Genomic DNA, 27,001 nt, shown 5'->3' on the forward strand with positions numbered 1-27,001 from the left:
GTGTTAGTAACACAGCAAGAAAGCAGAGCAGTTAAGAACAGTGAACAAGTAGTAGACCTCATAAAAGGACTTAAGTTAAATGAGATGAAGACGACAATTTTTAGCTTAGACGTGAAAAGTATGTTCCCGCGCATCAAGAGGGGACACGTTTTGGACATTATTAGAAAGAGAATGGGACAAGAAATTATAGGAGAATGGGATAGTGAAAGGGTAGTGAAGGCGCTGGAAACCATTTGGAATAACGGTTACAGTATAATGGGAGATAAAATAATGTTAATGAGTGAAGGACTAAATATAGGTTCCAGTCTTAAGCCCAGCATTGGCTGAATTGGTTATGAATGAATGGGAAAAGAAAGTGATAGAAAAGGGAGGTGACAAAATGATTCTGTTTGCAGATATGTGGACGACTGTTTTGGGCATATGGGAAGGGGAACGAAGAGGCAGCTTGACATTTTTGCCAAAGAAATTCAAGATGAAGAAAGAGGGATATTATTGGAACTTGAAATAGAAGAAGAAGACAAGTTAAGCTATCTAGATATATTGATGAAAAGGAAAAGAGGACAAGAAATTGAACCGCTTGGCATCAGAAGAAGTGTGCAGCAGGGGTATTCTGCCACAAAAGAAGTGATGTAAGTGAGGTGACAAAAATAAATTTTATAAAGAATATGGAGGACAGAATCAAGAAAATATGCATGAAAGAATGTGAAAAAGAAGGCAAAATAAATAGCCTATGGAAACAGCTGGAAAAGAATGGCTATGAGAAGCAGAATAGACTAGACATAAACAGAAGAAGTAAGAAAACGGGCAGGGGAGAATTGGAAGAGAAAGAAAAAGAGGAGAGAAGGTTTGGAATAAGGAGTATGGGGAAGACCACAGAAAAGATATGCAAAGTGCTTAGGAAAGCAGGAATTAAAACTTACAGGAAGGGAGGAAGAAGCATCTTAGGAATAGCAAGGAATGCTAACAAGAAAAAGGAAAACAGAGAAGAGGAAGAAGAAGGGATTATCTACGAAGTAAAATGTAAAGAATGTCAGAGTGTGTACATAGGAGAAACGAAAAAAAGGCTGAAAGACAGGTTGAAACAACATAGGGATGATGTACGACTTAAGAGAGAGAGAAATGCAATATTTAAACACACGAGAGAAACAGGACATGACATAGAGTGGGATGAGGCTAAGCAGATAGGAAGGGAGAAGAGAATGCTAGTGAGAAAATGGAAGGAAGCCAAGGAAATAGAGAAGAAAGGCGAAGAAGACACAATGAACTGGAATGGGGGACTGAAGTTAAACAAAGAATGGAAGAAGATGTTGGAAAGAGTGGAAAGGACAAGAGAAAAAGAGGAGAGGAGAAGGAAGAAAAATGAAGGGAAAAGAGCGTGAGATTAAAATGTCCAACCACATTGTATATGGAAGTGTTTAGCCTTTTAGGTGAAAGTAAAGTTGGAAAGTGAAAGTCATCTGCTAGAAAGTTCCAAACAACTTTCTAAATAGTCTGGAGGGAGTAATGTTTGTGTATATATATTACCCTTCTTGTTGTATCTGGTTACTTTTGTACTTGATACAGAGTCTGAAGAAGACCTTGCTAGAAGGTTGAAACGTTACGTTAGTTTATGTTTTTTAAATAAAATAAATTACTGCCTTGGTCAGCATATTTAGTTTTTCATAATCATGGAAACAAGGCTTAATGGAGTTATAATTCAGGGGAAGTTTGTTGTAGATTTCTGGGAGCCTGTAAAACAAGGAGCGTTGTAGAAGGGATAGCCTAATGGTTGGGTTGTGGAAGAGTTGCAGGTTGCGCGTTAGCTTTTGGGGTACCCTAAGTGAGAATTCACTGATTAGGAGATCTGTTCTGATTTTGCCATTTATTATTTTGTATAAAAATTTCATGTCAGCTAGATCACGACGAAAGGATGGAGTGTGAATATTCAGAGCAGCCATGGTGTCTGATTTGGATACATGTCGAAAGGAAGGTATTCTATGGCGAACAATTGCAAGAAAGAAACTGAGAACAGAATCTATTCTGGTGAGATTGGTTTTTGAGGCCATTGCCCAAATTGGGGAACAGTATTCAAGGATGGGCGAGATGAAAGATTTAAAGAATAAAGCAAGAGATGATGGGTTTTGAATTTCGCTAAATCTGTATAGAAGACCGAGAAGGGGCATGGCTTTTTTAGTGGTAGCAATAATATGATAATTAAAAGTGAGTTTTTCATCCATGATAATACCTAGGTCCTTTTGGGTGGAAACGTTTTGGATTGGTTTGTTTTCAATAGTATAAGTAGGCACCACTTTGTTCTTTTTTAGGGAATAAGTAAGGAAAGAGCATTTCTGAGGGTTTAGTTCTAAATTCCACTGACGACACCACTTAACAAGTTCTGTGAGAGCATTTTGAAGAATCATCATGTCATGATGCGATGAGATCTCCTTAAAGAGTTTACAATCATCCGCAAACAAAAGTATATTGATAGGGAGGGAGGACAGTTTTTCAGGGAGGTCATCCATGTACAGAAGGAATAGGAGCGGCCCTAAGACACTCCCCTGGGGAACTCCAGACAAAACGGGAAGAAAGTTAGAAGAGGTACCTGAAAGAACAACACGTTGTTCATGCTCATGGAGGTAGTCCTGGAGTAAAGAGAGAAATTTGCCATGGATGTTAAATCTGGATGATAATTTATGAAGGAGAAATTTATGATTAATTTTGTCAAAGGCTTTCGAAATGTCCAAATATATAGTGTCAAGTTGGGAGTTATTATCAATAGCTCTGGCAGCATGCGAAAGTAAGACGGAAAGATTTGTTAGGCAAGAGCTGCCTGGAAGAAAACCATGTTGTGCTGTGTTGATATATGGTGACGTAAACTGAAGTAACCTGTTTTTGATGATTTTTTCACAAATAATTGATAGTGGCGATAGAAGCGAGATTGGTCTATAGGATTTTACACATTTTTTATCTCCAGTTTTGTGAATGGGCACAATGTTGGCCCGTTTGAAGTTTTTAGGAAACACACCCTTAAAGAAACATTTGTTGAGTAAGGCAGACAGAGGAAGAGCCAAGGAGTTGGCAGTTTTACGTAGGAATATTGTGGGGATTTCATCTGGACCTAGGGACCGGTGGAGGGGCAATGAAGCGAGAAGGTATTTTACTTCCTCGGGGGATGTTTTGATTGAAGATAGTGTGTGAGGACAGACAGCATTTAAGTGGGGGAGAGGGTCGGAAAGTGAGGGAGGTGAGAAGTTCTGATGAAAAAAAACATTAAAAAGTTCGGCTCTTTCTTCTCCACTAGCAATATCAGTATTATGAACAATTTCTTTAGGTATAACTGGGCTTTGTTTTCTTGAATTTAGTAAAGTGAAGAATCTCTTAGGGTTTGTAGTACATTCGGTTGTTATGTTATTTATATGTTCACTATATTTTTTTCTGAGTAGGTATTTTGAATGACGTCTGATGTCACAATAGGTACCGTGAGTGTGAACATTAGGGTGCTGCTTCCATAGGTACCAAGCCTGTTTTTTATTTTTTAACACAAAGAGAACTTCTCTGTCGAACCAGACGGGGTATTTGGTAGATCTCGGTCTCGCAGTGGGCACGAAGTCCTTTATCGTGGCATGCAGAATTTCGACAAAGTTCTCAACGGCTTCGTTCACTTCCTCTTCCATCAGCAAAAACCAAGTAATGTAGAAAACATGCTTTGTTTCAATTAATTTGCACAAGGGTGTATATGCAGTGGCATAGCAAGGGGGGGGGGGGGTGCACATAGTGGGCGACCGCCCGGGGCCTCGCATCCTTTAGGATTCATACAAAAAAAATTAATAAATAAAAGTGAGAAAAATATGGAAAACACTAATTTTTGTAGGCAATAAAATTAAAACATTCTGTTTTTATCTGGTTTTAAATTCTAGTTAAACGTTAATTTGAATGAATACGTCATATCAGGGGCGTAAAATACAGGCAGGCGGGCTAGCAAAAAGGAACGTCGTATTTCTCATGTGAAACATTTACACAAAAATTCACGACAACTTGCTTGGACATATTTACCCATTTATTATTTTCTTGAATATAAAAGCACTTCGTCTCGCATTTTCTACTTTCTCTTGGCCTTGCACTCCAATAAAGCACCTTCAACTGCCACGAAGCAAGTGTGAGGCATTTACCGGTAAACGCTTGCATTGTTTCCTTCATTCCAACAGCAGGCCCGTACACAGGAAGGCTTTTTTTGAGAGGACGGGGGGGGGGGGGGGGGGAGACATATCCGAAAATGTGGAAAAAAAGGAAGATCTGAAATTCTGTTAGATTGGTTGAATTGGGTTATTTTTCGTCGATTTTCTTTTGGCTAATCGCGACAATGAGAATGAGTTATGATGAAATTGATAAAGGAACACTCACAAAGAACACCCATGCCCAGTCCGGAATTCAAACCCGGGACCCATGGTGCTGTAGCATGCTGTGATAAGCACTCCGTCACGGTGGTCTGCAAAATGTTAAAGTATTAGATGTGCCCACTAATGTAATGGTAGTATTGCAGCTAGTGCTAAGTTTTTGATTTGATTTGTTTTATTTTACTTTGCCCTTTATGCCACTTTTCGCTAATTTGCGAAGATGGGTATGAGTGATGATATGATGAAATTGATGAATAGACATCACAAACGTCCATGCTCAAGCCAAGATTCGAACCTGGGACCCATGGCATCGAAACGTGATGTGCTAACCACTCCGCCACGGGGGCCGGCCCTAGTGCTAAGTGTACACCCAACGGCAGAACTAATATGTCCATTAAATGGGTTTAAATAAAAACGCCACTAAGCAGACGGCAACATCTGCTTCGCATCACCAGAACTCCATCCCTTAGAACAACACAAGATGTAGAGTTTAAAAAAAGAATGAAAAAATTAAAATAGTGATGGACAATTTGCCTATTATCTTTTCCATTGACTGTACAATTGTAGAATTGAAATGTTATGGTCCAAAGTAACGGAAAACATTCAACAGATGTTGAATTCAACAGCTCTCCTACAGCTTCGGATTTCAGCTCCATTTTTACGTTGAGTAAAATTATTAAATATCATTTTCGTCAGTAATTTATTATTATTATTACATATGATAAATTGCTGACATACCCCTGATGATTTTGTATCGATTCACATTGAGATTTCAAATTTAAAGAACGGATGGGGGCCTCACATTCTAATCTCGCCCAGGGCCTCGTGAAGTGTTGCTACGCCACTGTACATATGTGACAACCATGAACGTGTCACATGGTTGCATACATACAGGATAAAACTGCCATCTTTTCAAGGGCTCATAACGTCTAAACAAAGCCTCGATGAGCAAAATGTTACCAAAAAAAATGGCTCAGCTTGATATCCTCTGCATATATTAATTGCTATCCTCTGCATATATTAATTGCTAAGGACAATGACATAATATTGGGAGTGACCAGACATAAGTTAGGTGATCATCCTACAATTATGTAAAATTCGCTCACCGTTTTGTGGTCCATACATAATCCATTTGATGAACATAAGCAAGCACATGTAGCCAAAGAGAAGCGTGAGGAAAATAATTTGCGGAACAAATTCACAGACAATGTTCATGGTCTTTTGGAAATACCTGCAAAGAAAGAAACATTTAAACACATGTAGCGAAATCTTGGCAACATATTTTCTAATAAGGATCCCCGAAACAACACTTCTGAGACTGGCATAATGCACTACAAAGCCAGTATGCATTTACTTATTTGGAACACGACAGGTGCATACCAACCATTGCAGTGTTCAATATACATAAACAAGAACATAAGATATTGTGCAGGCGATGTTCCATATTTCCAAGTTGTAAACTTCGTTGATTCTTCCAATTATTTTCAAAGGGCCACTGCCTTCATGAGCAAACAGGACATCTACATTTACATAAAAACAAAATTCCCTGACTTTTCCAGACCAAGTCATTAGGGAATTTCATGTATGATGCAGCACTAATTATGAATTATGTTTCATGCCATTTTATTAGGGGTGTGCAGGCAGGATTGTGAAAAAAAAATTCCCATCCTGATCCAGACTTTTCGGGATCCCGAACCATCTGGAAATACCAAATGGTCATTTTAAAAAGTCGTTAATTCTAGAAGTTTTCTGCATTGCAAATGTCTGGAACTTATTGAAAATTGTTAATTTTTATTCCACAAATGCAAAAACAATCACTTAAGATGAAAATGGCGTGTAAAATTTGAGATTTCCAGAGCTTCGGGAAATTTTGTACAATTCCCATCCCAAAAATTTCCAGACTTAGTCAGGAAATGGTGAATTTTTCCCATCCTGAATGTCGGGATTTAAAAAATTTCTCGTCCCGACCCAAAAAAATCTGTTCTGCACACCCCTACATTTTATGGTCAGTACTTAGAAACTGACAAAATTCTGTCTGCTAGTGTTGCCCCAAAAATGTCACTTTGCCCATGAAATTGTTAAAAAAACCAACAAGTGCTGCAAACTACAAACCATTATTTTTAATTTCTCTTCACTCCTGAAATTACTATTTGGGGAAAAAATTCATTCGGATTTCAGCCAATATTTAATTTCTAGAGTTTTTGGTGTGGAATGAAATGACAACCAAAAGTATTGAAAAATACGCTTCATAATGCAGAAAAAACATGTGAATATCACTAGTTTTCATGTTATAAGTGGTGAAAGGTGCAGAGTTTTTGAAACACACTGTATATTTAAAGGGGATATATGGTAAATGAAAGGTTAGTAACTGCTGGCCTACATTATAAGTAAAAATCAAGTAAAAATCACATTTATGATCCCAAAAATTTATGAAAATGGTTGGTTGACACCACTTACGATATGTTTACACTGAAAGTACTAATTTGACCCATAGAAATGTAGTTATTCACTTGTTTTATATGACGAGGATGAACACTAAACTTATGGGATGGATGAGAAACAATCCTTACACAGGATTCAAACCTGAAACATCTAGCTTCATATTTAGTGATGCTAACTCTGCTATGGAATGTGGCCCTTCGTGCTTGAAACCCAGACAAGCCTAATACAGGTTGTTCTGGGAGGAAGCGGTAATACTTTGGGAACTGGGTGATTCGAAGCAAAAAAGTTCATATGAACATGGGTCAGATTTTGAACGATAACCGAGATATGAACAGAAATAAAAATGATGTAGGAAAACTTAAATAAAAACAGTAACAAGTACAACATGGCAATGTAACGGTAATTGTGTAAGTAAATACTCATGTTATTCGACGCTGGATAGATGCCGGAGCCTCTTCCACCGTCAGAACAATTCCGGGTTTCTCCGGTCGGGAGTCAAACCCGTCACCCTTGGATTGGTAGTGGAACGCCGTACCAACAGAGCTACCACGGCTTCTTAGTAAACCATAACATTCCCTGACAATTTCGCAAGATTGCCAACAGGTGGCAGCACACGTGACAGTCACTCATCGAAGCGTCTTACCTGCAGTGCTGTGAGAGTGTGTACTTGGAACACGTGCACATTTGTGAGATGCTGTTATCTGGGTTGTTTCACAGACAGTAACCATCAAATGGCACCTACATACACGAATGAGGAGTATGCGGACATGCGTCTGTGTGCGGGTTTTGTAATGGAAGTGCACATGCGGCTGTTGAAGAATACAGGAAGAGTTTTCCATTACGAAGGACACCAAATAAGGTAGTGTTTACTAATACGCTTCGTGCATTGAGAGAGCGTGGAACACTTCCCAGTGCTAAAGTGACTTCTGAACGTGAAACCAGACAATCTGTTGACAAACAGGAGGAAATACTTACCATGGTGCAACACAGTCCTACCACTAGTACCAGACGAATGGCAACACGTCTGGGTATTCCACATACTCGTATGTGGCAGACATTACATGGGGAACATTTGTATCCATTTCACCACCAACCAGTGCAGGACTTACGTCCTGATTACGCTTCCCGCAGTCGATTTTGTCATTGGATACTACAGCATGCAGTATAAGTGCCATACATTTTATTCACTGATGAGCTGACCTTCCCTTGTACTGGTGTGAATAATACCCGTAATAGACACACTTGGGCTCGGGACAACCCTCACGAAACCCTTGTCACAGGGTACCAAGACAGATTTTCCATAAACGTGTGGTGTGGCATGGTTGGCGACATTCTTCTTGGCCCAATTATCCTTCATGAATGCACACTGGTACCTTCATCTGTTACAAATGATTTGATGGACCAGTTAGACTATGTTCCTTTGCACAGAAGGCGGAACCTCATCTTGCAGCATGATGAAGCATCTGCTCATTCCAGTCGGTTGATCATTCAACATCTGAATTCCACCTACCCTAAATCGATGGATTGGTCGTTGTTGCCGTCGTGGTAGTGGTCTGGTTCAGTGGCCACCTCGTTCTCCCAACCTAACCCCTCTTGATTTCTGTTTATGGGGGTGGATGAAGCAGGAGGTTTACCGGGAAAGGGTGAATACAAGGGATGAACTGCACATTCATATTATAAATGCTGCTGCGTTAATCCGGGAACATCATCAGGAACTTTGTAGTGCAACACAAGATGTCCTCCGACGTGCTCAGAAGTGCACTGATGTTGGTATTTTTGAGAATCTGCTGAGACCTGCTTTCATCTCTGTGGCCTTTCCATCCTTACATTCGTTCATGTGAGTACTGAGCAGCAGGTGTTAACATTTCATTTTTCTACGTTTATTGCTTGCTTCATTACTTATCGTGTACTAATTACTGCTACACCACAAATTCATGCAATAAAGATTAGTATCAGCATGTCCCTTCTCATATTTACTTACACAATTACCATTACATTGCCACGTTTTACTTGTTACTGTTTTTGTTTACGTTTTCCTACATCATTTTTATTTCTGTTCATATCTCAGTTATCGTTCAAATTCGGACCCATGTTCATATGAACTTTTTTGCTTAGAATCACCCATACTACCAGTTCCCAAAGTATTGCCGCTTCCTCCTGGAACACCCTGTATAATAAACACAGTTACAGTAGAAGAGGTGAGACAAGAAACTCTCCCACCCGTGTGCTGGGTTGGAAACGCGGCTAGCGCATGCGCGAACTTCCCCTTATCGTGCACACAGGCAGGGTTGCCGAACGTCATAAATACTGTGCGAGCCTGAAGAAACAAAGTGATCGACTTCCTTGTCTTAATTTAAAGTGTGTGTTTGTTTTGTGTGCAGTGTACTTGCTATCATGGAAGCTTGCAGTTCAGAGAAACCAAGTAAACTCGGGGGACGGCAAGTAATCCACAGCCAAGGGCGAGAAATTGTATATAATGTATATACATTTATGAAAGACGAGGTGGGAGTTCGTATGTCCAAAAAACAGTTGCAAAGGAGGGTGGCTCGCGCATGTGGTGTTTCTTTCAGCAGTGTGAGAAGAATTGTAATAGAAAGTAAAGCATGCACTATGTTGAAGAAGCACTTTCGTACGCCCCATAAAACATGACCTCGCTGAAAAATCAAGAGTGATATAGACGAGTTCAATAAGTGTGTTGTTAGGCATGTTGTGCACGAATTTCACATTACGGATGGGGAAAGGCCAACGTTAGAAGGTATCCGAAGGGTTTTGAAACAAAGAATAGGGTTCCAAGGCAGTGTCTGGTGTGTGCGCAAGATAATACGTGACCTAGGGTTTAAGTGGAAAAAAGCAGAAAATAATAGAGAACTGCTTATATAGAGGAGCCCAAGAGTTCAGTATGAGCTGTTATGGGCTTTTACTTTTGAGATCCCCACCCCCATTCTGTCAGAAACAAAAGTCGTTAACATGCGAAGAGAAAATAATAAATATGCAAAAAGGAGAGGAAATGTAAGGTTTTGATGGTCTATACCTTCTATTACAATTCAGAACATTCAAAAAATGCGCTTTCCTTTCTTATGTTAAGCGCAATTTGGGGAGTCAAAAATAACAGCCGTCCGCCTGTTGCCACTCGCTGCAAACACGTGTTGGGAAGAGGGAAGGGGGAGGGGAATGGCCGGGCAAAAGTTCGTGAATAGGCTTCCGTCTTGGGGCCAGGTCAAGAAATTTATTATTTGTGTGTGCGCTTTCTCGTTTTGGGGAATTTTACTCTGAAAACAGGCATATTGTATGCATTGGCAGATTTAGCGGGAATACCCCCGGTTCACTTGCTCTTCCCAAAGGATGACTAACTATTATAAAAAGTTAGATAGCATTATATTAAAAGAACATAAAATGATCGAGCAGTTCTTTTCCAGATAGTAAAGTTTGACGCAAATGCATAAATGAGATACCTAAGTAAATTTAATCCGGGACTTGTTGCATGCAAGGCAATAACGTTAACTGATGGACACAATGCGAGAGCATTTTAGATTGAATATTTCCAATGTCTATCTCTTTCTTTCTGTTATCATTGTTCACACAAATACAACAGAACTCCATCTATTTCACACCTCTAGTAATTGATTAATTGCGTTTTAAATTAACTTTTCTGCACGGATATGTTAATTGGGACTGGACGGACTTACGGTTTTATGTGAGATACGAACCTTTATATGCCTCCACCGGGTATTGAACCCTAATCCCTTAATTAAAATGCGACGACCGGGGTGCTTTGGTGTATGCCGGTATTATAATGAACACTGTTCCGTTTCAAATGAGACAGTGCACCGAAAAATGTGAAAGAGGCCTCCCCAATGGTGCAGTGATAACGTCGTCGCCTGGTAATCAAGGGGTTCCGGGTTTGATACCCGTTGGAGACACATAGTGGGTCGGATCCCACTTTAAACTGTAGGTCCAGTCCCGATTTGCCTTTCTGTGCATAAAGGAAAGAAAAACACTGTGATAAAATAGAGAGCAAGACGTATGAAAAGTATATTCGGAAACAGTTATTTTTAAATCTTCCTCCACGGACTGTCATTATTCTGGACCAACAGCTGCAAGAATGAACAGCTTCCCACCAAGTCATGCATTCTTGTATGTTCCTGGTCAAAGCAAACTATTGTAGGTGCCAGCACCCATGTTGTGACCCCACGCTTTTGATGGACAATTGTTCTCCCATATTTAAATATATGGAGAATTTGATGCTGAACGTGCTGCTATTACATTATATTGCAAGTTTAATTTCATCTTAACATCGGAAATTATGTCGGAACATCAGTGCTGTGAAACTAAGAATTTTAATAAGACGATCGTCAATAACAGAAAAGATATCGGAACTAAAAAAGCCTTAAAATTTGCACAGCACTTGTGTACGTCACTTTGAATTTTCACAATTTAAGTGCTTTATTCTTCTGAATCTGGTAAAGAATAATACATAATAATTCCACGCGACTGCACTTTTTTATAGCTAGTTGTTATTAATACCCGCTCATTTTTTTTACGTGATATCATACTTTTCCTCATGGCTAGTAAATATGGTTCTCTATTTTATACATACACATTTATCGAGAAGAATAGTTATTATAAAAAATATGTTACATTCTGTTTCATATCTCGCAACCTCTAGGACTTTCTTATTTACAGGAATTATAATTTTAAAAGGACGAAAATACGAGGGGGAAATGTCTGCTTAAAAAAAGAAACCATATGTTAATATTAAGTTATCGGATAGGGCATAGTGTATAATAATAAATATTATGCGCTTATCCACTTATCCAATATTACAGTATAACTACCGCTACGTAAATTTAACGTACATGAAGAAATCTATTTTTAAAACAACCTCTACATCATGAAAACAAATTTCTATTCATTGTGAACATTATTTTGTTTATTTTTCCTTCTATTGGAATTTTATTCTTCATTTTAAAATGTATAAGCATGGTTTTATTAAACATAGAATATTTTAAGAGAAGGTCTTGCTTGACAAGCCCGTTCGTACATTAAGAATGAAGGCGAAAAGTTCGAAGAATGAAAAGCAAACAATAATAATATTCGTAACGCTGTAAATAAGGAACAAATGTAATTTTCAAGTCTTACAAGAAAATAGTGCAGGCTTCTAAACTTTTGTGTTCAAAATCTAAGTATCCAAATCGAATTTACAAATGTCAAAATTACGTGGAAGATACTTCTCGTTTTACACAGCTACGTAAAATTGACGTACAGTGCACAACATAACAAACCAAATCAAGACGATCAGCGCTTGCACCCTCCTTACCAAAGTGCTGCCTTATGTCCGACAGACAATTTGAGGCACTGCTAGGCAGAGGGGTGAGTGGGTGGGAGGTAGGGGGAGGGATTTGAGCGCAAAGCATACGTAAATTTTACGTACGGTAGTGTTCCACGAATTGGCTTCCCACAGGAGCAGTACGTAGTTGTCATCCTCCTTTTCTTGTAGTTGCAGAAACTGCAATACTTTCGGTTTCCTTGTAACATGGCTGCTACTGTACTTGTCTCTTCCTTCCCCAGTACCTTCAAAATTAACTTTCTTAACTCCTGTATTTATTAGCCTTTGCTCCTGCCAGATCTTGGTCTAGTTCTCATGGAGGTGAAGCATGAACTGAATTCGTGAGAATGGTCTCTTTTCTGAGTTGCCCTGATTGTTGTAGAAGTTGTGAGTGTGAATAATGTATCCATTGATCGCTGCGATGTTGATCATATTATAGAAATATGTGATATTATAGAAAAATTCACGTAAATTTTACGTGAACACAAAAGGCGTTATCACTATATGCACGTCAAAATTACGTGCAAGATTTTTCTTCTGTTACTATCGCTACGTATTACTGACGTACAGAGTCCCACATAATGCACAAACTAAAGACGTTCACTACTTCTGCCCTCCTTACCACAGTGCTGCCACGCACCTGACAGAATGCCCGAGGAATACCATAGGTGGAGGGGTAGGTGGGTGCGATGTGGGAGGTATGGGAGGGAATTGAGCGCGAAGCATACGTAAATTTTACGTATGGTAGTGTTCTAGGGTCATTTTCTCTTTGTAGTTTGGGTAGTTTCCCCGATTCCTACTCCCGCCGTTGAATTGCACATACTCGCAAGTCGCAACAAGAGGAAACATAAAAGCGTAGTGCAAAAATCTATTTTTTTAATTATAGACCCATGGCAGCTAGGGACGACCAAAATAACGTCAAGTTTAGTGCTCTTTGTGCATAAATATACTATATTTAGCCCGTCTGAGCTACCCTGTCGTTGCGCTTTAATATATTAATTCTTAGGTTCAGGAGAACGTAATTTTCAGAAACTTATGACTTGCTACATAATCCTAAAGGTTTGCTAAACAATTTTTGTTATCGATTTACACGAGAAATTCTTACCTTCGTTGAAAATAACGTTTGAATAGCCATCCTATCGCGCTCCAATGTAAAGCTTAGGGTAACCAGATGACGAACGAAATTATTTAGGGACACAACAGAGCTGGCGCCTCTAGTGGAAAAGTTTGACAGTGAACAGCCCCGTTGACCACTAACTTTTGTTGCGGCGTGTACTACAGCAGACGCTCGATGCACGCTGGAGCTTTCTTGTACTGCGTACCATGCGGCAACGTTGTTGCCATAAGCCCCATACTGAACTCTTAAGTTGGGCTCACCAATAGAAAAGGACGAAATAAGAAGTTTACGTTCATCGTACCTCAAAGCCATAAAAATCTTTCGTCGACAAGGGCGACCCATTGTTTACGTTGACGAGACTTATTTTCGCAGCTCGACAACAAAGAAAGAAGCTTGGGTGGATGGAACTGCGGCTGGCATCAAAGCACCGGTGTCTAAAGGGCAACGTGTAATTGTTGTACATGCTGGCGGCGAAGAGGGTTTTGTTCCAGGTGCACTGTTAACATTCAAATCTGGAAAGTCTTCTGGCGATTACGACCATGATATGAATGCCCAAAATTTTGAGAAGTGGCTACGAGAGAAGTTGATCCCAAATTTGACACCAAACAGTGTGGTTGTTGTTGACAACGCCTCACACCATAACGTACAAATAAATCCTGCGCTTTCTTCCTCCTCCCGAAAAGATACTATGATTCAGTGGCTAGTTCAAAACAACATTCCCTTTGATGAACACATGTTCAAACCAGAATTGTATTCGTTGGCGAAACTTAACAAACCCAGTTTGAAAATGTTCAAAATTGATTCAATCTTAGCAGAATACGGTCATTCTGTTGTACGTTTACCGCCATACCACACAGATCTTAACCCGATAGAACTGATATGGGCAGACATGAAACAATACATTTCGAAAAAGAACGTGAAGTTTACTGTGGAATCAGCTACTAATTTGTGCACAGAATTTGTAGCTACGTTACCACTTTCAGCGTGGGAAAAAGTGTCAAATCACGTTAAAAAAATTGAGGATGAATATCTCAAGGCAGAACCGTTAATCGATAGTGCAACAGAGAGACTCATTATTAATGTTGCCGACGACAGTGATTCTGACGTTGATAGTCCCTTGGAAGATGATAGCTCCTTGGAAGATCGTCCCATCAAAGAGGATGACATGACTGGCATAGAAGACATAACCAATAGCGACTAAACTTTATAGTGCAGGTATGCTCTATCTTAGTTCACTATCTTAACATCTCACTTCTTGTGTATTTTTTTTTTACTGTAAAAACCTATTTTTTTCATGAACTTCAATTTCTTGCTTACTTTTCTTCTCGTTCTGCGTAGACAGTTTGGCCCGTATGCACTGCCAACCCTGCTTCTGTGCATCCCTCCCCTACGTATGGCTTGGGCGTGAGGTCGCGAGGAGTTTCTTGTCTTGCCTATTCTACTATAATTACACTCAGGGATTATAGGAGTTCCCAAGATCTCACATGTGTTACAGACATAAAATAACAAATTTTGTTTACTTCTTGCTAGAATGTTCTGTGTCTTGATACAGCCAGTACAGTAGCTTATGAAGCAAATGTGGAATTGTGGCTAACTTTGGTGACATCAAAGGCTTTAAAGCTAAGAATATGCACAAGGGAGTACTTACATGTGATTAGACAAGCTAAGGATCACACCAAACATCATTTGAAGGATGCCCAAGATAATGGAGATCTTCATTTTGAAGGAATTGTGGAAAATAATTTTATTATCTGAAACCTGAAAGAAAGAAAAACGTTACTCACACACAATGTCAGAATTCTATTTGTATAAGAAACTACAAACACAATGAATTCACCAGAAATTTTGTGAATGGTAATTCTGTGAAAATATGTACAATAACAAGAGAAATATTGTAATATGTACTTTAACCCCTAACCTCATACATACGTACACTGTCACAAATCCCATTGGTTTTTGAAAGTCAAATTCTTCTTTAATTCTAACTAGGGATGTGCAGATATGAAATTTTGGCCGATGCCGATAAAGTACTGATATAAAATTCCAAATGGTCCTTAAAGAACCTGATTGGTATTGACCACTTTAATAAATGTCCAACAACAACACTGTTAAGTCTTGTTTGTATGCTTAATAACACACTAAAAAAATGCTGACCAAGGCAGAAATTTATTAAAAAAAAAAAAACACTATACATGTGACATTTCAATCTTCTGGCAAGGTCTTCTTACTCAGAAAAAACTTTGTTTGTTGTTCTTGCAGCATTTTTAGTGTGTTATTAATAAATGTGCATTTTGAGGTCTACTGCAGTGCAAAATAAGTTGCGTATATAAACATTTACTTTTTTAAAAATTATGGCATGGAGATTATCAATAAAAATATAACAAAATGGCAGAATTTTGCACTAAACTGTAAGATATTTAAAGATATATCGGATCGGTAATTTTACCAATAAACCAGTATGGCTACATCGGCTGATACTGATCGAGTACAGATTAATCTATCCCATCCCTATTCTAACATATTTAATTAAAATCTAAAAATCAACCCTTCAGGCCATAACTCCTGGCTGACAGAGGGTTAACACACATTATTATTATTAAAAATGAGTCTGCACCATCTTAGCCATAAATTGTTTTCATGTATTTATTACATGAAAGATGATCATACTTTTTCAGCTGAGGTCTGCTGGTTTTTGACATTCAAACCAATCAAGTGGTGCTGCCACATGATCAAGAATTGGCAGAAATGTATGTCAAGATCATAGCTAGTGATTGTATTTCTAACAATTGGCATTTGTTTCTATGTACATTTCGACAAATAAATGATTGGTTTATAAGTATCCAAGGACCTTTTGAATCATTGAATATCAAAAGATTAGCATACTTATACCATACATACCTGCCAAATAGGGTCAAATCCCAAGGGGTATGGATGCTGGGCAAAGGCAACATCTGATCCTGGGTCAAGTTGTAGATGCTCATTTGTATGTAGTGTCGATTCATTGTAAGGATTTGCCCAGTATGAACCAAATATATTAATGGACTTTGAAAACACATCATTATATATAAATCCTGTGTAGATAGCAAACAGGCCCATCAGCAGTATTATGTAACGTCCACTGAAAAATATGTTCCATATCTGAAAAATGAAAGGTGATTGATGAAAATAATGCAACAATAATATCATTATATCACGAATACTACGTAAGAACTAATACACAGTTGAAACTGCTTCATACGTAACTCAGTTCTGCATAATTCTGTTTCATTCGTAAATTACTGTAGGTCCCAGCAAAATATAATTTAGAAACGTGTTAATTGAACCTTATTTGTATGTAATGCATTCATATGCAATTCGGTGTTATACGTACTAATTTTCATAAAATACAGTTGATTTGTATGTAACAAAGCTTCAACAATATCAAAGTATATATTTCTTATCCTTACAAAAACACAAGGAGAGTTTCAAATACAAAATAGGATAGGCAGGCATGGCAGCAGGCAGTCTAGAGTTGCGAGAAAGAGAAGTGCAGCATGCGGTGTCACAGAGAAGGCAAGGAGAGGCAGAGCATGGCATGAAATTAGAGAAAGATTTTCCACAGTTGTTCAGAACATGATTCATTTTCTTTTCTATGTAATTGTAATACGAAAGTACGCACATTAAAAACATGCAGATAGCTGACGTTTGCAGTGTTCCAAAATGAAAACAAAACACCGGTTCCTCCAGTTGCTACTGGTCAGCCATGGGGAACAGAGAGAGGAAAAGTTACATACTTGAACAGAAAGTAAAATTTCTACGGAAAACTCACCCTAACCCACATAAAACTTAAGAATCAAACTTTTAGATTCATTAATTTACCACTTTCTCACAGAAATATCCTGCATTACATACATCTTGTTCTCTCAAAATAGATGCAGTTACAGTATTTTCATGATATGACATGGTATCTAAATCTGATTTGTAAGTAATTCTTATTAGATGAAGTAATAAAGGAATGCCATATAAAAATGAAACAATTCCATGTGGGATACTGGAATATGAAATCAATTAAACTTACAGAGCTCATATACGCTGATGATATTATACTAATAGCTAATACACAGGCTAGTTTACAATATAACCTAAATATTCTTAATGAAGAATTAAAGAAAAAGAATATGGAAATAAATATAGAGAAAACTAAAACAATGATAATTAGCAGAGAAAAGACAAACCATAAGATAAAACTGAATAACAAAACTTTAGAACAAGTGACAAATTTCAAGTATCTTGGAGTAATTATAAACAGTCAAGGAAAAGAAGAGGAAGAAATAAGAGATAGAATCATGAAGACAAGAAAGCTATATCAAATGATAAACCGAGGATTTATAGGCAAAAAAGAAATATCTACCCAAACAAAATTCACTGTATATAAAACAATTTATATACCAACACTTACATATAGTAGTGAAAATTGGACAATGACTGGAAAACACCTGCAAAGTGTACAAACAATGGAAATGAGGTACCTTCGAAGAATAAGTGGGAAAACCAGGAAAGATCGGATAAGGAATCAAACCATTCGGCAATCTTTAAATGCTCAGCCACTACAAGAAACAGTTGAACGTAATCAACTCAGATGGTTCGGCCATTTGAGCAGAATGAGTGAGACGAGACTGCCAAAGCAGATATGGGAAGCATGTCCACAAGGAACAAGACCAAAAGGAAGACCAAGAAAGACATGGAATATGAGTGTCAAAGAGATTTTCGAGAAACGAAGCATAAGATGGAAAGAGGCACAGGAAAAGGCGTTGGACAGAAACGTCTGGAGAGCTCTCTGTAACCCCTCGACACCGGCAGGTAGAAGAGGATGCGACTAAGTAAGTAAGTAAGTAATTCCCGGGGGAGAACCAGGACTTTTTCAATTTGTTCAAGTGGCTCCGGTGCCCACCCAACGCCTTCATGGCATGGTGCAAAGCACAGGGGAGCATTTTACCTTTTTTTTTTTTAAGTAATTCTCAGTTATACATATTATTTTCTCTTCAACTTGACACGTATAACTCAGGTTCAACTGTACTTTTAAATGATCTCAAAGAGAAACAGTTTTCACAGATACTGTAAACAAGTCTCAAACTACGAAAAAAAGCTTTCTGGCTAGAAACCTTAGAATGGTTATAAACAGTTGAATCTCATTTACGTGTTGCTTCCAAGATTTCAAAGCTAAAGACTAGTTGAGCAGATACCAATGTTGATGTAGGGCTATAGCCAGAATTCTATTTTGGGAGGACTCATCCCTTGTCATCAGCCGCCATGAAAAGGCAAAAAAGTGAGGGGTAGAAGCTCTGAAGATGAATTTCTCAGTATATTACAAGGGTCGTTCAAGGTTGACCGGGACTTTTATTTCTGCAGAGGAAATAGGTAGCAGAAGAAACACCAAACTATGTCAGTTTTTCAAAGTATTCTCCGTGCACGCCGAGGCACCGTTGCCATTGTTCTGGCAGCTCCCGAATTCCTTTGGCGTAGAAAGAACTTGGTTGTTGTCGTAGCCACTGGAGGACATCGCTCCGCAGTGCTTCGTCTGTCGTGAATTTCTTCCCTCCCAGATGGTCTTTAAGGGGTGCAAACAAATGATAATCACTGGGGGCTAAATCCGGACTGTAGGGGGATGGGGCAGAACTTCCCACGGCATGTCGGCCAGAGTTGTTGTTGTCACATTGGCCGTGTGAGGGCGGGCATTGTCATGGAGAAGAATGACATTTCCAGACAACATCCCAGGTCTTTTCTTGCGAATGGACTTTTGTACAGCACCACTCAACAATGTGGACTAATACTGGGCATTAATCGTGCTCCCTTTGTCCAGAAAATCCACATGGATAACGCCCTTCATGTCCCAGAAGACACTTGCCATGATCTTTCCAGCGGAACGGCTGCGTTTTGCTTTTCTTGGGGGGGTGGGGAACCTTTATGCCGCCACTCCATGCTGCGTCTTTTGGTCTCTGGGGTTGAATTGTGCAACCATGTTTCATCACACGTGATGATGGATAGCAACAATTCATCACCTTCTGCTCGAAAGCGATTCAGAAGCTGTTCACAGAAGACTGTCCTGCGTGTCCACTTCTGATCGAATGTCAGCTGGCGGGGAACCCACCTTGCACAGATTTTGCGGAAGCATACGTGGTCGTGAATGATTGTCTCAACACTCCCGACACTGATATTCACCTCGGCAGCAATATCCCGCACTGTTACTCGCCGGTTCTCAAGAATCATTTGCTCAACACGTGCGATATTCACTGGTGTGACTGCAGTCGGGCGAATGTGTCCATGCGCTTCATTTGTCACCAGCTCCCGTCCTTCGCGAAACTGCTCACACCATTCGTACACTCTTGTCCGCGACATCGTTTGTTCACCATAGTGTGCTTGCAATCGTCTGAAAATCTCAGCTGGTTTCACTTTCTCCTTCACGAGAAATTTGATTACACACCGCTGCTCCACAGCCACAGACACACTGCTTGCCGCCATGTTCGCTGCAACTGCTGCGCATGCGCGAAATACGTCATGCCGGGCGCTAGTTACTCGCGAAGGAATACATTACGTCACCCGCACGTTTCATCATGATCCAGCTATTCATCGATTTTTTACGTACGAAAATCCCGGTCAACCTTGAACGACCCTTGTACAATTATTTTTTCCTGCTAAAGAAAGTAAAATTAATTACTGCTATTTAAATAAGACATTTGTAGGATTTGGGGGTGGGGGGATGAAGCCCAGATTATGAGCTAAATAAGTTTATTTCTGATTATGCAGGATTTTTTGAACACACTGGAAAATATAGACTCAAAGATCAATAAATTTTGTATTTAAGAGTTTTATTTCATATTTCATTTGACAATTTTGTGGCAGAAAAATGCACTTCCATTTTAAGAAATCTAAAATGAACAGTATAGTTTGTATTTTCACGAAAAACAAAATATGCATGTCCCTACCCATCAACAACCTGTCTCTAAAATACAGGAAATTGTTCAATACAAGACAGGAGTACAGTGCAACCCCAACTTTACATTCCTCAATTTTACATTTTCCTATATTATACATTCAACCTTGATGGTCCCAACATAGGAAAATGTTAGGAATTTTCCTTGGTTTTACATTCCCCCAATTTTTAACCTTTTTCAGCTTCGTCCCCTGAAAAACTTAAAATTGTGATTCCATTGTAGTAGCCCGTGACAAACCTTGTCATTGTAGGCTGTACCTACGATGGTTTTGAAACTACCACTTTCAAAATGTAATTTCCTCCACTCTCGCAAACCATTCTTAAAATAAAATTACATTACCTCATTGTCGGACTTCTTCGCCTGCAAGGGTTTCTCACGAAGGACCATGAACGCCCCAAACAAAGCCATGATAAGTCCATGGCCAGAATCTCCGAACATTACAGCAAACAGGAATGGAAATGTTATAATGGTGTACGGAGCTGTGAAGAAATAAATAAAAATTAGAGAGGAATATTCCTGCCGAAACTGATATAGTACTGATGCAAAATTTAACCATGTTGATAAATATGGCTCGGAAGTTGATGACCTAAAGAGTGACCCTAAAAATTATTAAAAAATGACCTGAAAATGGTAAAAAATGATATAAAAATAATTTTCACTCTGAAAATCAAAGCTTGATTTTTTTTCATAAATTTCAAGAAAATAGTTGAATAATTTGATCAAACCAGTTGTTTGGTGGTTCAAATTACTGAAGCAAATGGAAAAAAGCAATTAAATGCCAATGTAGTTTTGCTTATTTTTACTTCAAGGTTACACAAAATACATGGCAAGGTTTCTCTGGATTAGCCATTCACCTCCTTTCAGAGTGGGCCTTGTGCTTCACATTAGATTATAAATATATTTTTTTTTATATTGTGACTAATTTTACTTGATAAACACAGATTAAATCAATAATAGTGGCCATCAAGGGAACCTTCACACAAAGTATTCTAAGTTTGCTTAATTAATTATTTAATCCATTGCAAAATGTTTCAGTTAAAATAATATTGCACTTTTCCATTGACCATATTTTCGATTAATGGCAAGCTTGCTAAAAGGACCATCTCAGGAAATTTAAATATGTAAGTTAAAACTTAACAGTTCGAAAAATACCAAAAAATTGAAAATAAAACAATGTTTTCTGGTTCTAATTGAAGGAAAACTGACTGATAACATTGTTTTCAAGGCTCAGATAAAAAGATGACTTTTCATAACTTCCGAGCTCTACTGATAAAACAGTATTCTACTAAACTGATACAAAATTGCAACTGTTCCTTGAAGAACATGGATTCATTCTTCACCTTAATTAACGTATGTAACCAGGTGATTGCATTGCATCTCAAGATATCGGTTTAGTAGTTACACAGAGAAAGATAATTCACTATAAATGTTCATGGTTAATTTTTCCTCTCAGTTTTTGTTCACTCCATTTTGCCAACCGTTAGGCAGTACATGCCTGACGAAGCTATCAGACAGGAGGTGAAATTGATCAAACAAAAACTGAATGGAAAAATGAACCGTGAACTTTTGAGAGTGAAAGGTTTGCTTATACAGACATTTAATTTGCAAGAGTACTGTATACTTTTATATTTGATAAAAATGGCAGATTTTTGTACTAAATTACAATATATTTATAGATTTTTCAGAATGGAAAATTGCAACTGTAGCAAACTGCACAGTGGAATCTTGCTAAATGTGCAGAACACTATTTCTTCCTAACATGGAAGGAAAATGTACTCTAGTATTTACCTGGGTTTACTTCCCTGTAGCTTGCGACACCATATGAGTCAACCAAATTCTGAAACCCCTGAGTGAACTTGTTGGTGCGGTTGTACGTTGGTGGATTCTCATAGCTCTCCATCCGGTTAAGAATAGGGGGAACAGAACTACCACTTCTCTCCTGCAATAGAGCAATTTTAATCAGAATATTCACATACTAAGCAAGGGTCAAAATCCTAGGCTAGTCTTAAAGTGAACTTTCTCCCCCCCCCCCCCATATGTGCATTTATAAGTAACAAAACTAAAAAATTCTGTACAGAATTACGAAAGCCTAAAAAAAGTGCTGAAAGGCTAGTAATGAAATACTTTGATTTAATTAATGCTAACTGCTTTGTTATTATTCGAGTTGAGGATTAATGTGCACTAAAAACTAGCAACATATGCATGCAATTATGCACGTGAAGTTTGTGTTTCAGAGTTGCAGAATTGCATAGTTTTTTCAGATTAATTTCGAAGGCTCACCGTCTTCATTCACTAAGGTTACGACATATTGAATGGAGATGCTAGCGCGTTCCGTCTCCGTACCCTTAGTTAATGAAGGTAGTGAGCTTTCGAAATTAATTGGAAAAAAATATCCAATTCTGCAACTCGGAAATAAGAAACTTCACTTCCGTAATACTTAAACTGCATTTACGGCATCCATCATGAATATGCATGCAAATATGCCATACAAACCTAAATGCACTCAAAATGTGCAAAATAAAAATGAACATAAACAGCAATAATGAAAATAATTGTAACCATGCATGTTACAATATTAAAGTACTACATTTATAACAATGAATCCCCTACACTTATGTGTATATGCTAGTCCATAGACTGAGAAACATTAACATATTTTGGCCCATAAATAAGTAAAGAAAAACATTACAAATTGTGTTGCAATTGTTTAGAATAAAAATATAATTTATTATGTTCATGAACAACATTCACGCAGTCACTATGATGTTCAATCATAAAATGTCCATCTGGAGTTATTTCTCTATATGAAGACTGCTCTTCAATGGAAATTGGTGGTAAAACACACACAATAAGTCTACACCTACAAAAAGAGCAAGATGTCTAAGAGAAAGAAATGATCAACAAGATAAAAAACGAGAAAGTGTAAATTCTAAGTCTGCTTTAGCATTTAGAACGGAAGGAAAACCTGCATACCGTGCCTCGTCTTAGAGACAGTTGTATCGTTTCCAAGTCAGCTACAGGTACCCAGCACTCGGCTATCAGGCATTTCTGAGTAACATCCAGATTGAACAAGTTCAGTGTGTGGTAGATCGCTTTTATTTTCCTCACTTTCACAAACCAATTCTTTATATTCTTGGCAGCAGCCACCAGCACTCTATGACGATGGTCCTGAGTTTGGCCCAAAACCTAAAATAAAAATACAATCCTAAAACATCTGTGCATTAACTGTGTACGTACAAAAGTTATTCTTTCAACATTTTTCAGCCTTTCCCCTCCATTGAACAACATTTTAAATTCATCCCAAGAAAAAGAAAAAAGAAAATCTATATTGTGATGAAATGTGAAATGCAATATTGCCATGAGTTTTGTTTTAGGCCACGAGTTTAAGCAGTACTTTATCAGTTGGCCAATCTAGGCATATTCATTGACTGGCAAAATTAAATTTTAGCAATATTCATAAACATCCTATGAAAAAACTAAATATGCTGACCAAGGCAGTAATTTATTTTATTAAAAACAAACTAAACTTAACGTTTCAACCTTCTAGCAAGGTCTTCTTCAGACTCTGTATCAAGTACAAATGTTTATACTTGATACAGAGTCTGAAGAAGACCTTGGTAGAAGGTTGAAACGTTAAGTTTAGTTTATGTTTTTAATAAAATAAATTACTGCCTTGGTCAGTATATTTAGTTTTTTCATATCATAGAAACAAGGCTTAATGGTGTTATAAACATCCTGCAATTTTGTGCAAAATTTACCATTTTGTTATTAGTTCTATGTTTATATACATACTAATTCAAGCCCTAATTTCATAAAGAAAATGTCTAAATACATAGTGTACCAGGTAACCAAGAAAATTCATGCGGTTTTTACAACTGCCCGTAGTTTTCGTGGGGTAGTACGCAGTTCAGCCGCCAGGGGTACATGTATGTGTGATTGGCGGAAAGCTCAGTCCTTGGCACGTCGGCTAACGTAGATAACAGGTCGCAGTCGATAGTTCGGGAGCAAGTATTCGCAGTGAACCATGGCTGTGTCGAATGCAGTAATCAGGGCGTGTTTACTGTATGAGTACAAGTTGGGCACAAAAGGAGCGGAAGCAGCAAGAAAAATATGTGCAGAGTTTGGAGAAGGTACAACTAGTGAACGGACAGCGCAAAAGTGGTTTCAGACCTTCTCGAGTGGCGATGAGACACTGGCAGACAAACCTCGATCGGGCAGACCAAAATCTCTCTATGTGGACCAACTGAAGGCAGCAATTGAAGAGGATTCAAGTCAAACGTGTCGAGAACTCGCTCAATGATTTGCGGTAAGTGCTGAAACAATTCGTGTGCACTTGCATGAGGTTGGCAAATCATGGAAACTGAGTAAGTGGGTCCCGCACGAGCTGACTGCTGCGAACAGTCTCCAACGACTGAACATTTGTGCTTCCTTGCTCACTAGGAACAACAACTGTCCAATTTTGGACCGCATTTTGATGTGTGATGAAAAGTGGGTAATGTACGATAACAAGAAATGCTCATACCATTGGCTATCGTCAAATGACACCATACCTTTAACTGCAAAACCTGCTCTTCATCAGCGGAAGGTGCTGCTGTGTGTCTGGTGGACTACGGCTGGGATTGTGCATTATGAGTTCTTGGAAAGTGGTAAAACCATCAACAAAGAGGTGTACTCCACGCAATTGCAAAGAGTGGCCTAACAGCTTGCAAAAAAACACCTGCATTAGTGAATAGGAAGCATGTTCTTTTCCACCAAGACAACGCTAAACCGCATACAGCGAAGATGACCCTGGAGGTGATTTCTTCTTTTGGCTGGGAACTTCTGCCACATCCAGCGTATTCACCCGACATCGCTCCATCAGACTACCATCTATTTTTGTCTATGGACAACCATATGCGCAATCGACATTTCCAAAATCGCGAGGAGGTTGAAAACGCGGTGGTGCAGTTTTTTGCAGCCCTACACAAAGACGTTTTCAAACATGGCATCTACAGGCTTGTACAAAGATGGGAGAAGGTTCTAGAAGCGGATGGTGGATATTTTGCAGAATAAATATAAGGTAAACACATTTGTTTTGGACCTTTTCTTCTTTGTACTAAAACTGCATGAACTTTCTTGGTTACCTGGTATTTTCCAAAGCAGTTACATGTATAGTTAAGAACTCTAACCATTTGTGCTCAATAAAGACTTGGTCAGCAGAATATCAGTTACTGGTAAATGTGATAACTGTACTGTACTCCAATATTCAGCCATAAGTGCAAAAAGGCTAAATTGTTACATACAGCATGTAAAAAATATATACAGTAGAAACTAGATTTTAAGTTTTTAGTGGACCATGAAAAATGTTAAAATGTGGGAAAATGTAAAATCGAAAAAAAAATTATGACATTTTTGCTATGTTGGGACCATCAACATTGAATGTATAAATCTGGAACATAAAATCAGAGTCCTTCTGTATATGTAATTGTAATTTGCTTAATCAGAGAGGCTGATAAGCCCTGCACTCATCAAAAACATTCAAAGCTCTTGGTTACTAATTGGGCTCTATTCTTGAATCTTGAAATAAATAAAATATTTACTGTGTTTAAATCTTCGATCCTGGTCATAACTCCCATGGCCATTTCCCGGCGGTCAGCTGGTGCTTCAGGGCAAGGGTAGAGGGTGGCACGGAACCCTTCGCAGATCTTCTTCACGCGAGCTTTCAACTGATCTCCTTGGAAGAATATTATAAATACGGACTTGAATACTTGGTCTCCCTGAAATGAGGAAATGCATTATGTTAAATCCACGCAATTTGAAAATATGTTATTTCACACTCTGAACTAATAATATTGTAAATCTGTGCTACATGCTGAATGAAAAGATGGGAGGAAATATTTTTTGTGAATATGGACTGAAATAATATGGTTCTGGGTTAGATTTTTGGGGAAACAGTGCAATGGTTCTGATCAAACTTTAACTTGTTGAGTTCAGCGCAACCTTGTTTATATGTTCTTTCAGGGGACTGTGGCTTTATGCAAGAAAATGTGTATAATGCTGGACAATTTTATGATGCGCTTCTTTGTGTCTTCCACTTCACTCCACTATAACTTGTGAAAATTAGACCAATTAGGGGAATAATTTTGAAGAAATTAAAAGCAAATAAATTTTTCATGAAAGACAAATTACAATTAAAAACTAGGAATAGTCCTTTAAATGGTAAGGAGATTAATATCCAATTATCGGTATTACTAAAATTATTATTATTCTTTTAAGTAATCCAATATATATATATATATGAAGATAGCACAAGAAAATACATATACATCTGAGAATGCATTTTAAGTACTCTGTTTCAGGAGATTGCATGCTGCCAATTTTAAGACATACTACGTATTTCAAAATTATAAAATACAAATAGGCTAGTATATATATACAGGGTGTTGCAAAATACCTGTTACAACGCTTGGGAGGTGGTTCGACAAGTAAAAACGAGGAAAAAATGTCATGTGAAAAAATGTCGAAATCGGCACCGTTTGCGAGTGACAGGCGTGCGAAAATCGCCTCACACCATGCGTAAAGTACAATAACTCAAGAAGGAAGAAAGATATCAATGTCGGAATAAAAGAATACAAACAAAATCGTGCCTGACGAATACAATGGTGCAGCAATTGAGGCCCAGTGTAAATTGCGCAAGGTGACTCTCAAAGAAAGTGGGGAATCCCGATGGAAAATATAGGAAATTTACTACTATTTTCTACATAATGTTGAGATCGGAATGTAGGCAGTAAAA

The 27,001-nt window shown here is 38.3% G+C and overlaps 1 protein-coding gene across 3 annotated transcripts in view; it reads right to left on the bottom strand.

Annotated features, from left to right (window-relative positions):
- LOC145992654 (V-type proton ATPase 116 kDa subunit a 1-like) overlaps window positions 1-27,001 on the bottom strand; it is a 76,807-nt gene that overhangs the window by 16,141 nt on the left and 33,665 nt on the right. For all 3 annotated transcript variants that reach the window (XM_083129043.1, XM_083129027.1, XM_083129034.1), the window contains exons 6-12: window positions 25,809-25,985; window positions 23,203-23,415; window positions 22,018-22,168; window positions 20,569-20,708; window positions 16,157-16,396; window positions 14,907-15,016; window positions 5,480-5,604 (exon numbers count right to left, since the gene is read on the bottom strand). In XM_083129043.1, the coding sequence (XP_082985169.1) occupies window positions 5,480-5,604; window positions 14,907-15,016; window positions 16,157-16,396; window positions 20,569-20,708; window positions 22,018-22,168; window positions 23,203-23,415; window positions 25,809-25,985 (1,156 nt within the window). The remainder of the gene's footprint in view (window positions 1-5,479; window positions 5,605-14,906; window positions 15,017-16,156; window positions 16,397-20,568; window positions 20,709-22,017; window positions 22,169-23,202; window positions 23,416-25,808; window positions 25,986-27,001) is intronic.

Source organism: Lepisma saccharinum, chromosome 1, assembly GCF_977018435.1.
Source record: "Lepisma saccharinum chromosome 1, izLepSacc3.1, whole genome shotgun sequence".
Lineage (NCBI taxonomy): Eukaryota > Metazoa > Arthropoda > Insecta > Zygentoma > Lepismatidae > Lepisma > Lepisma saccharinum.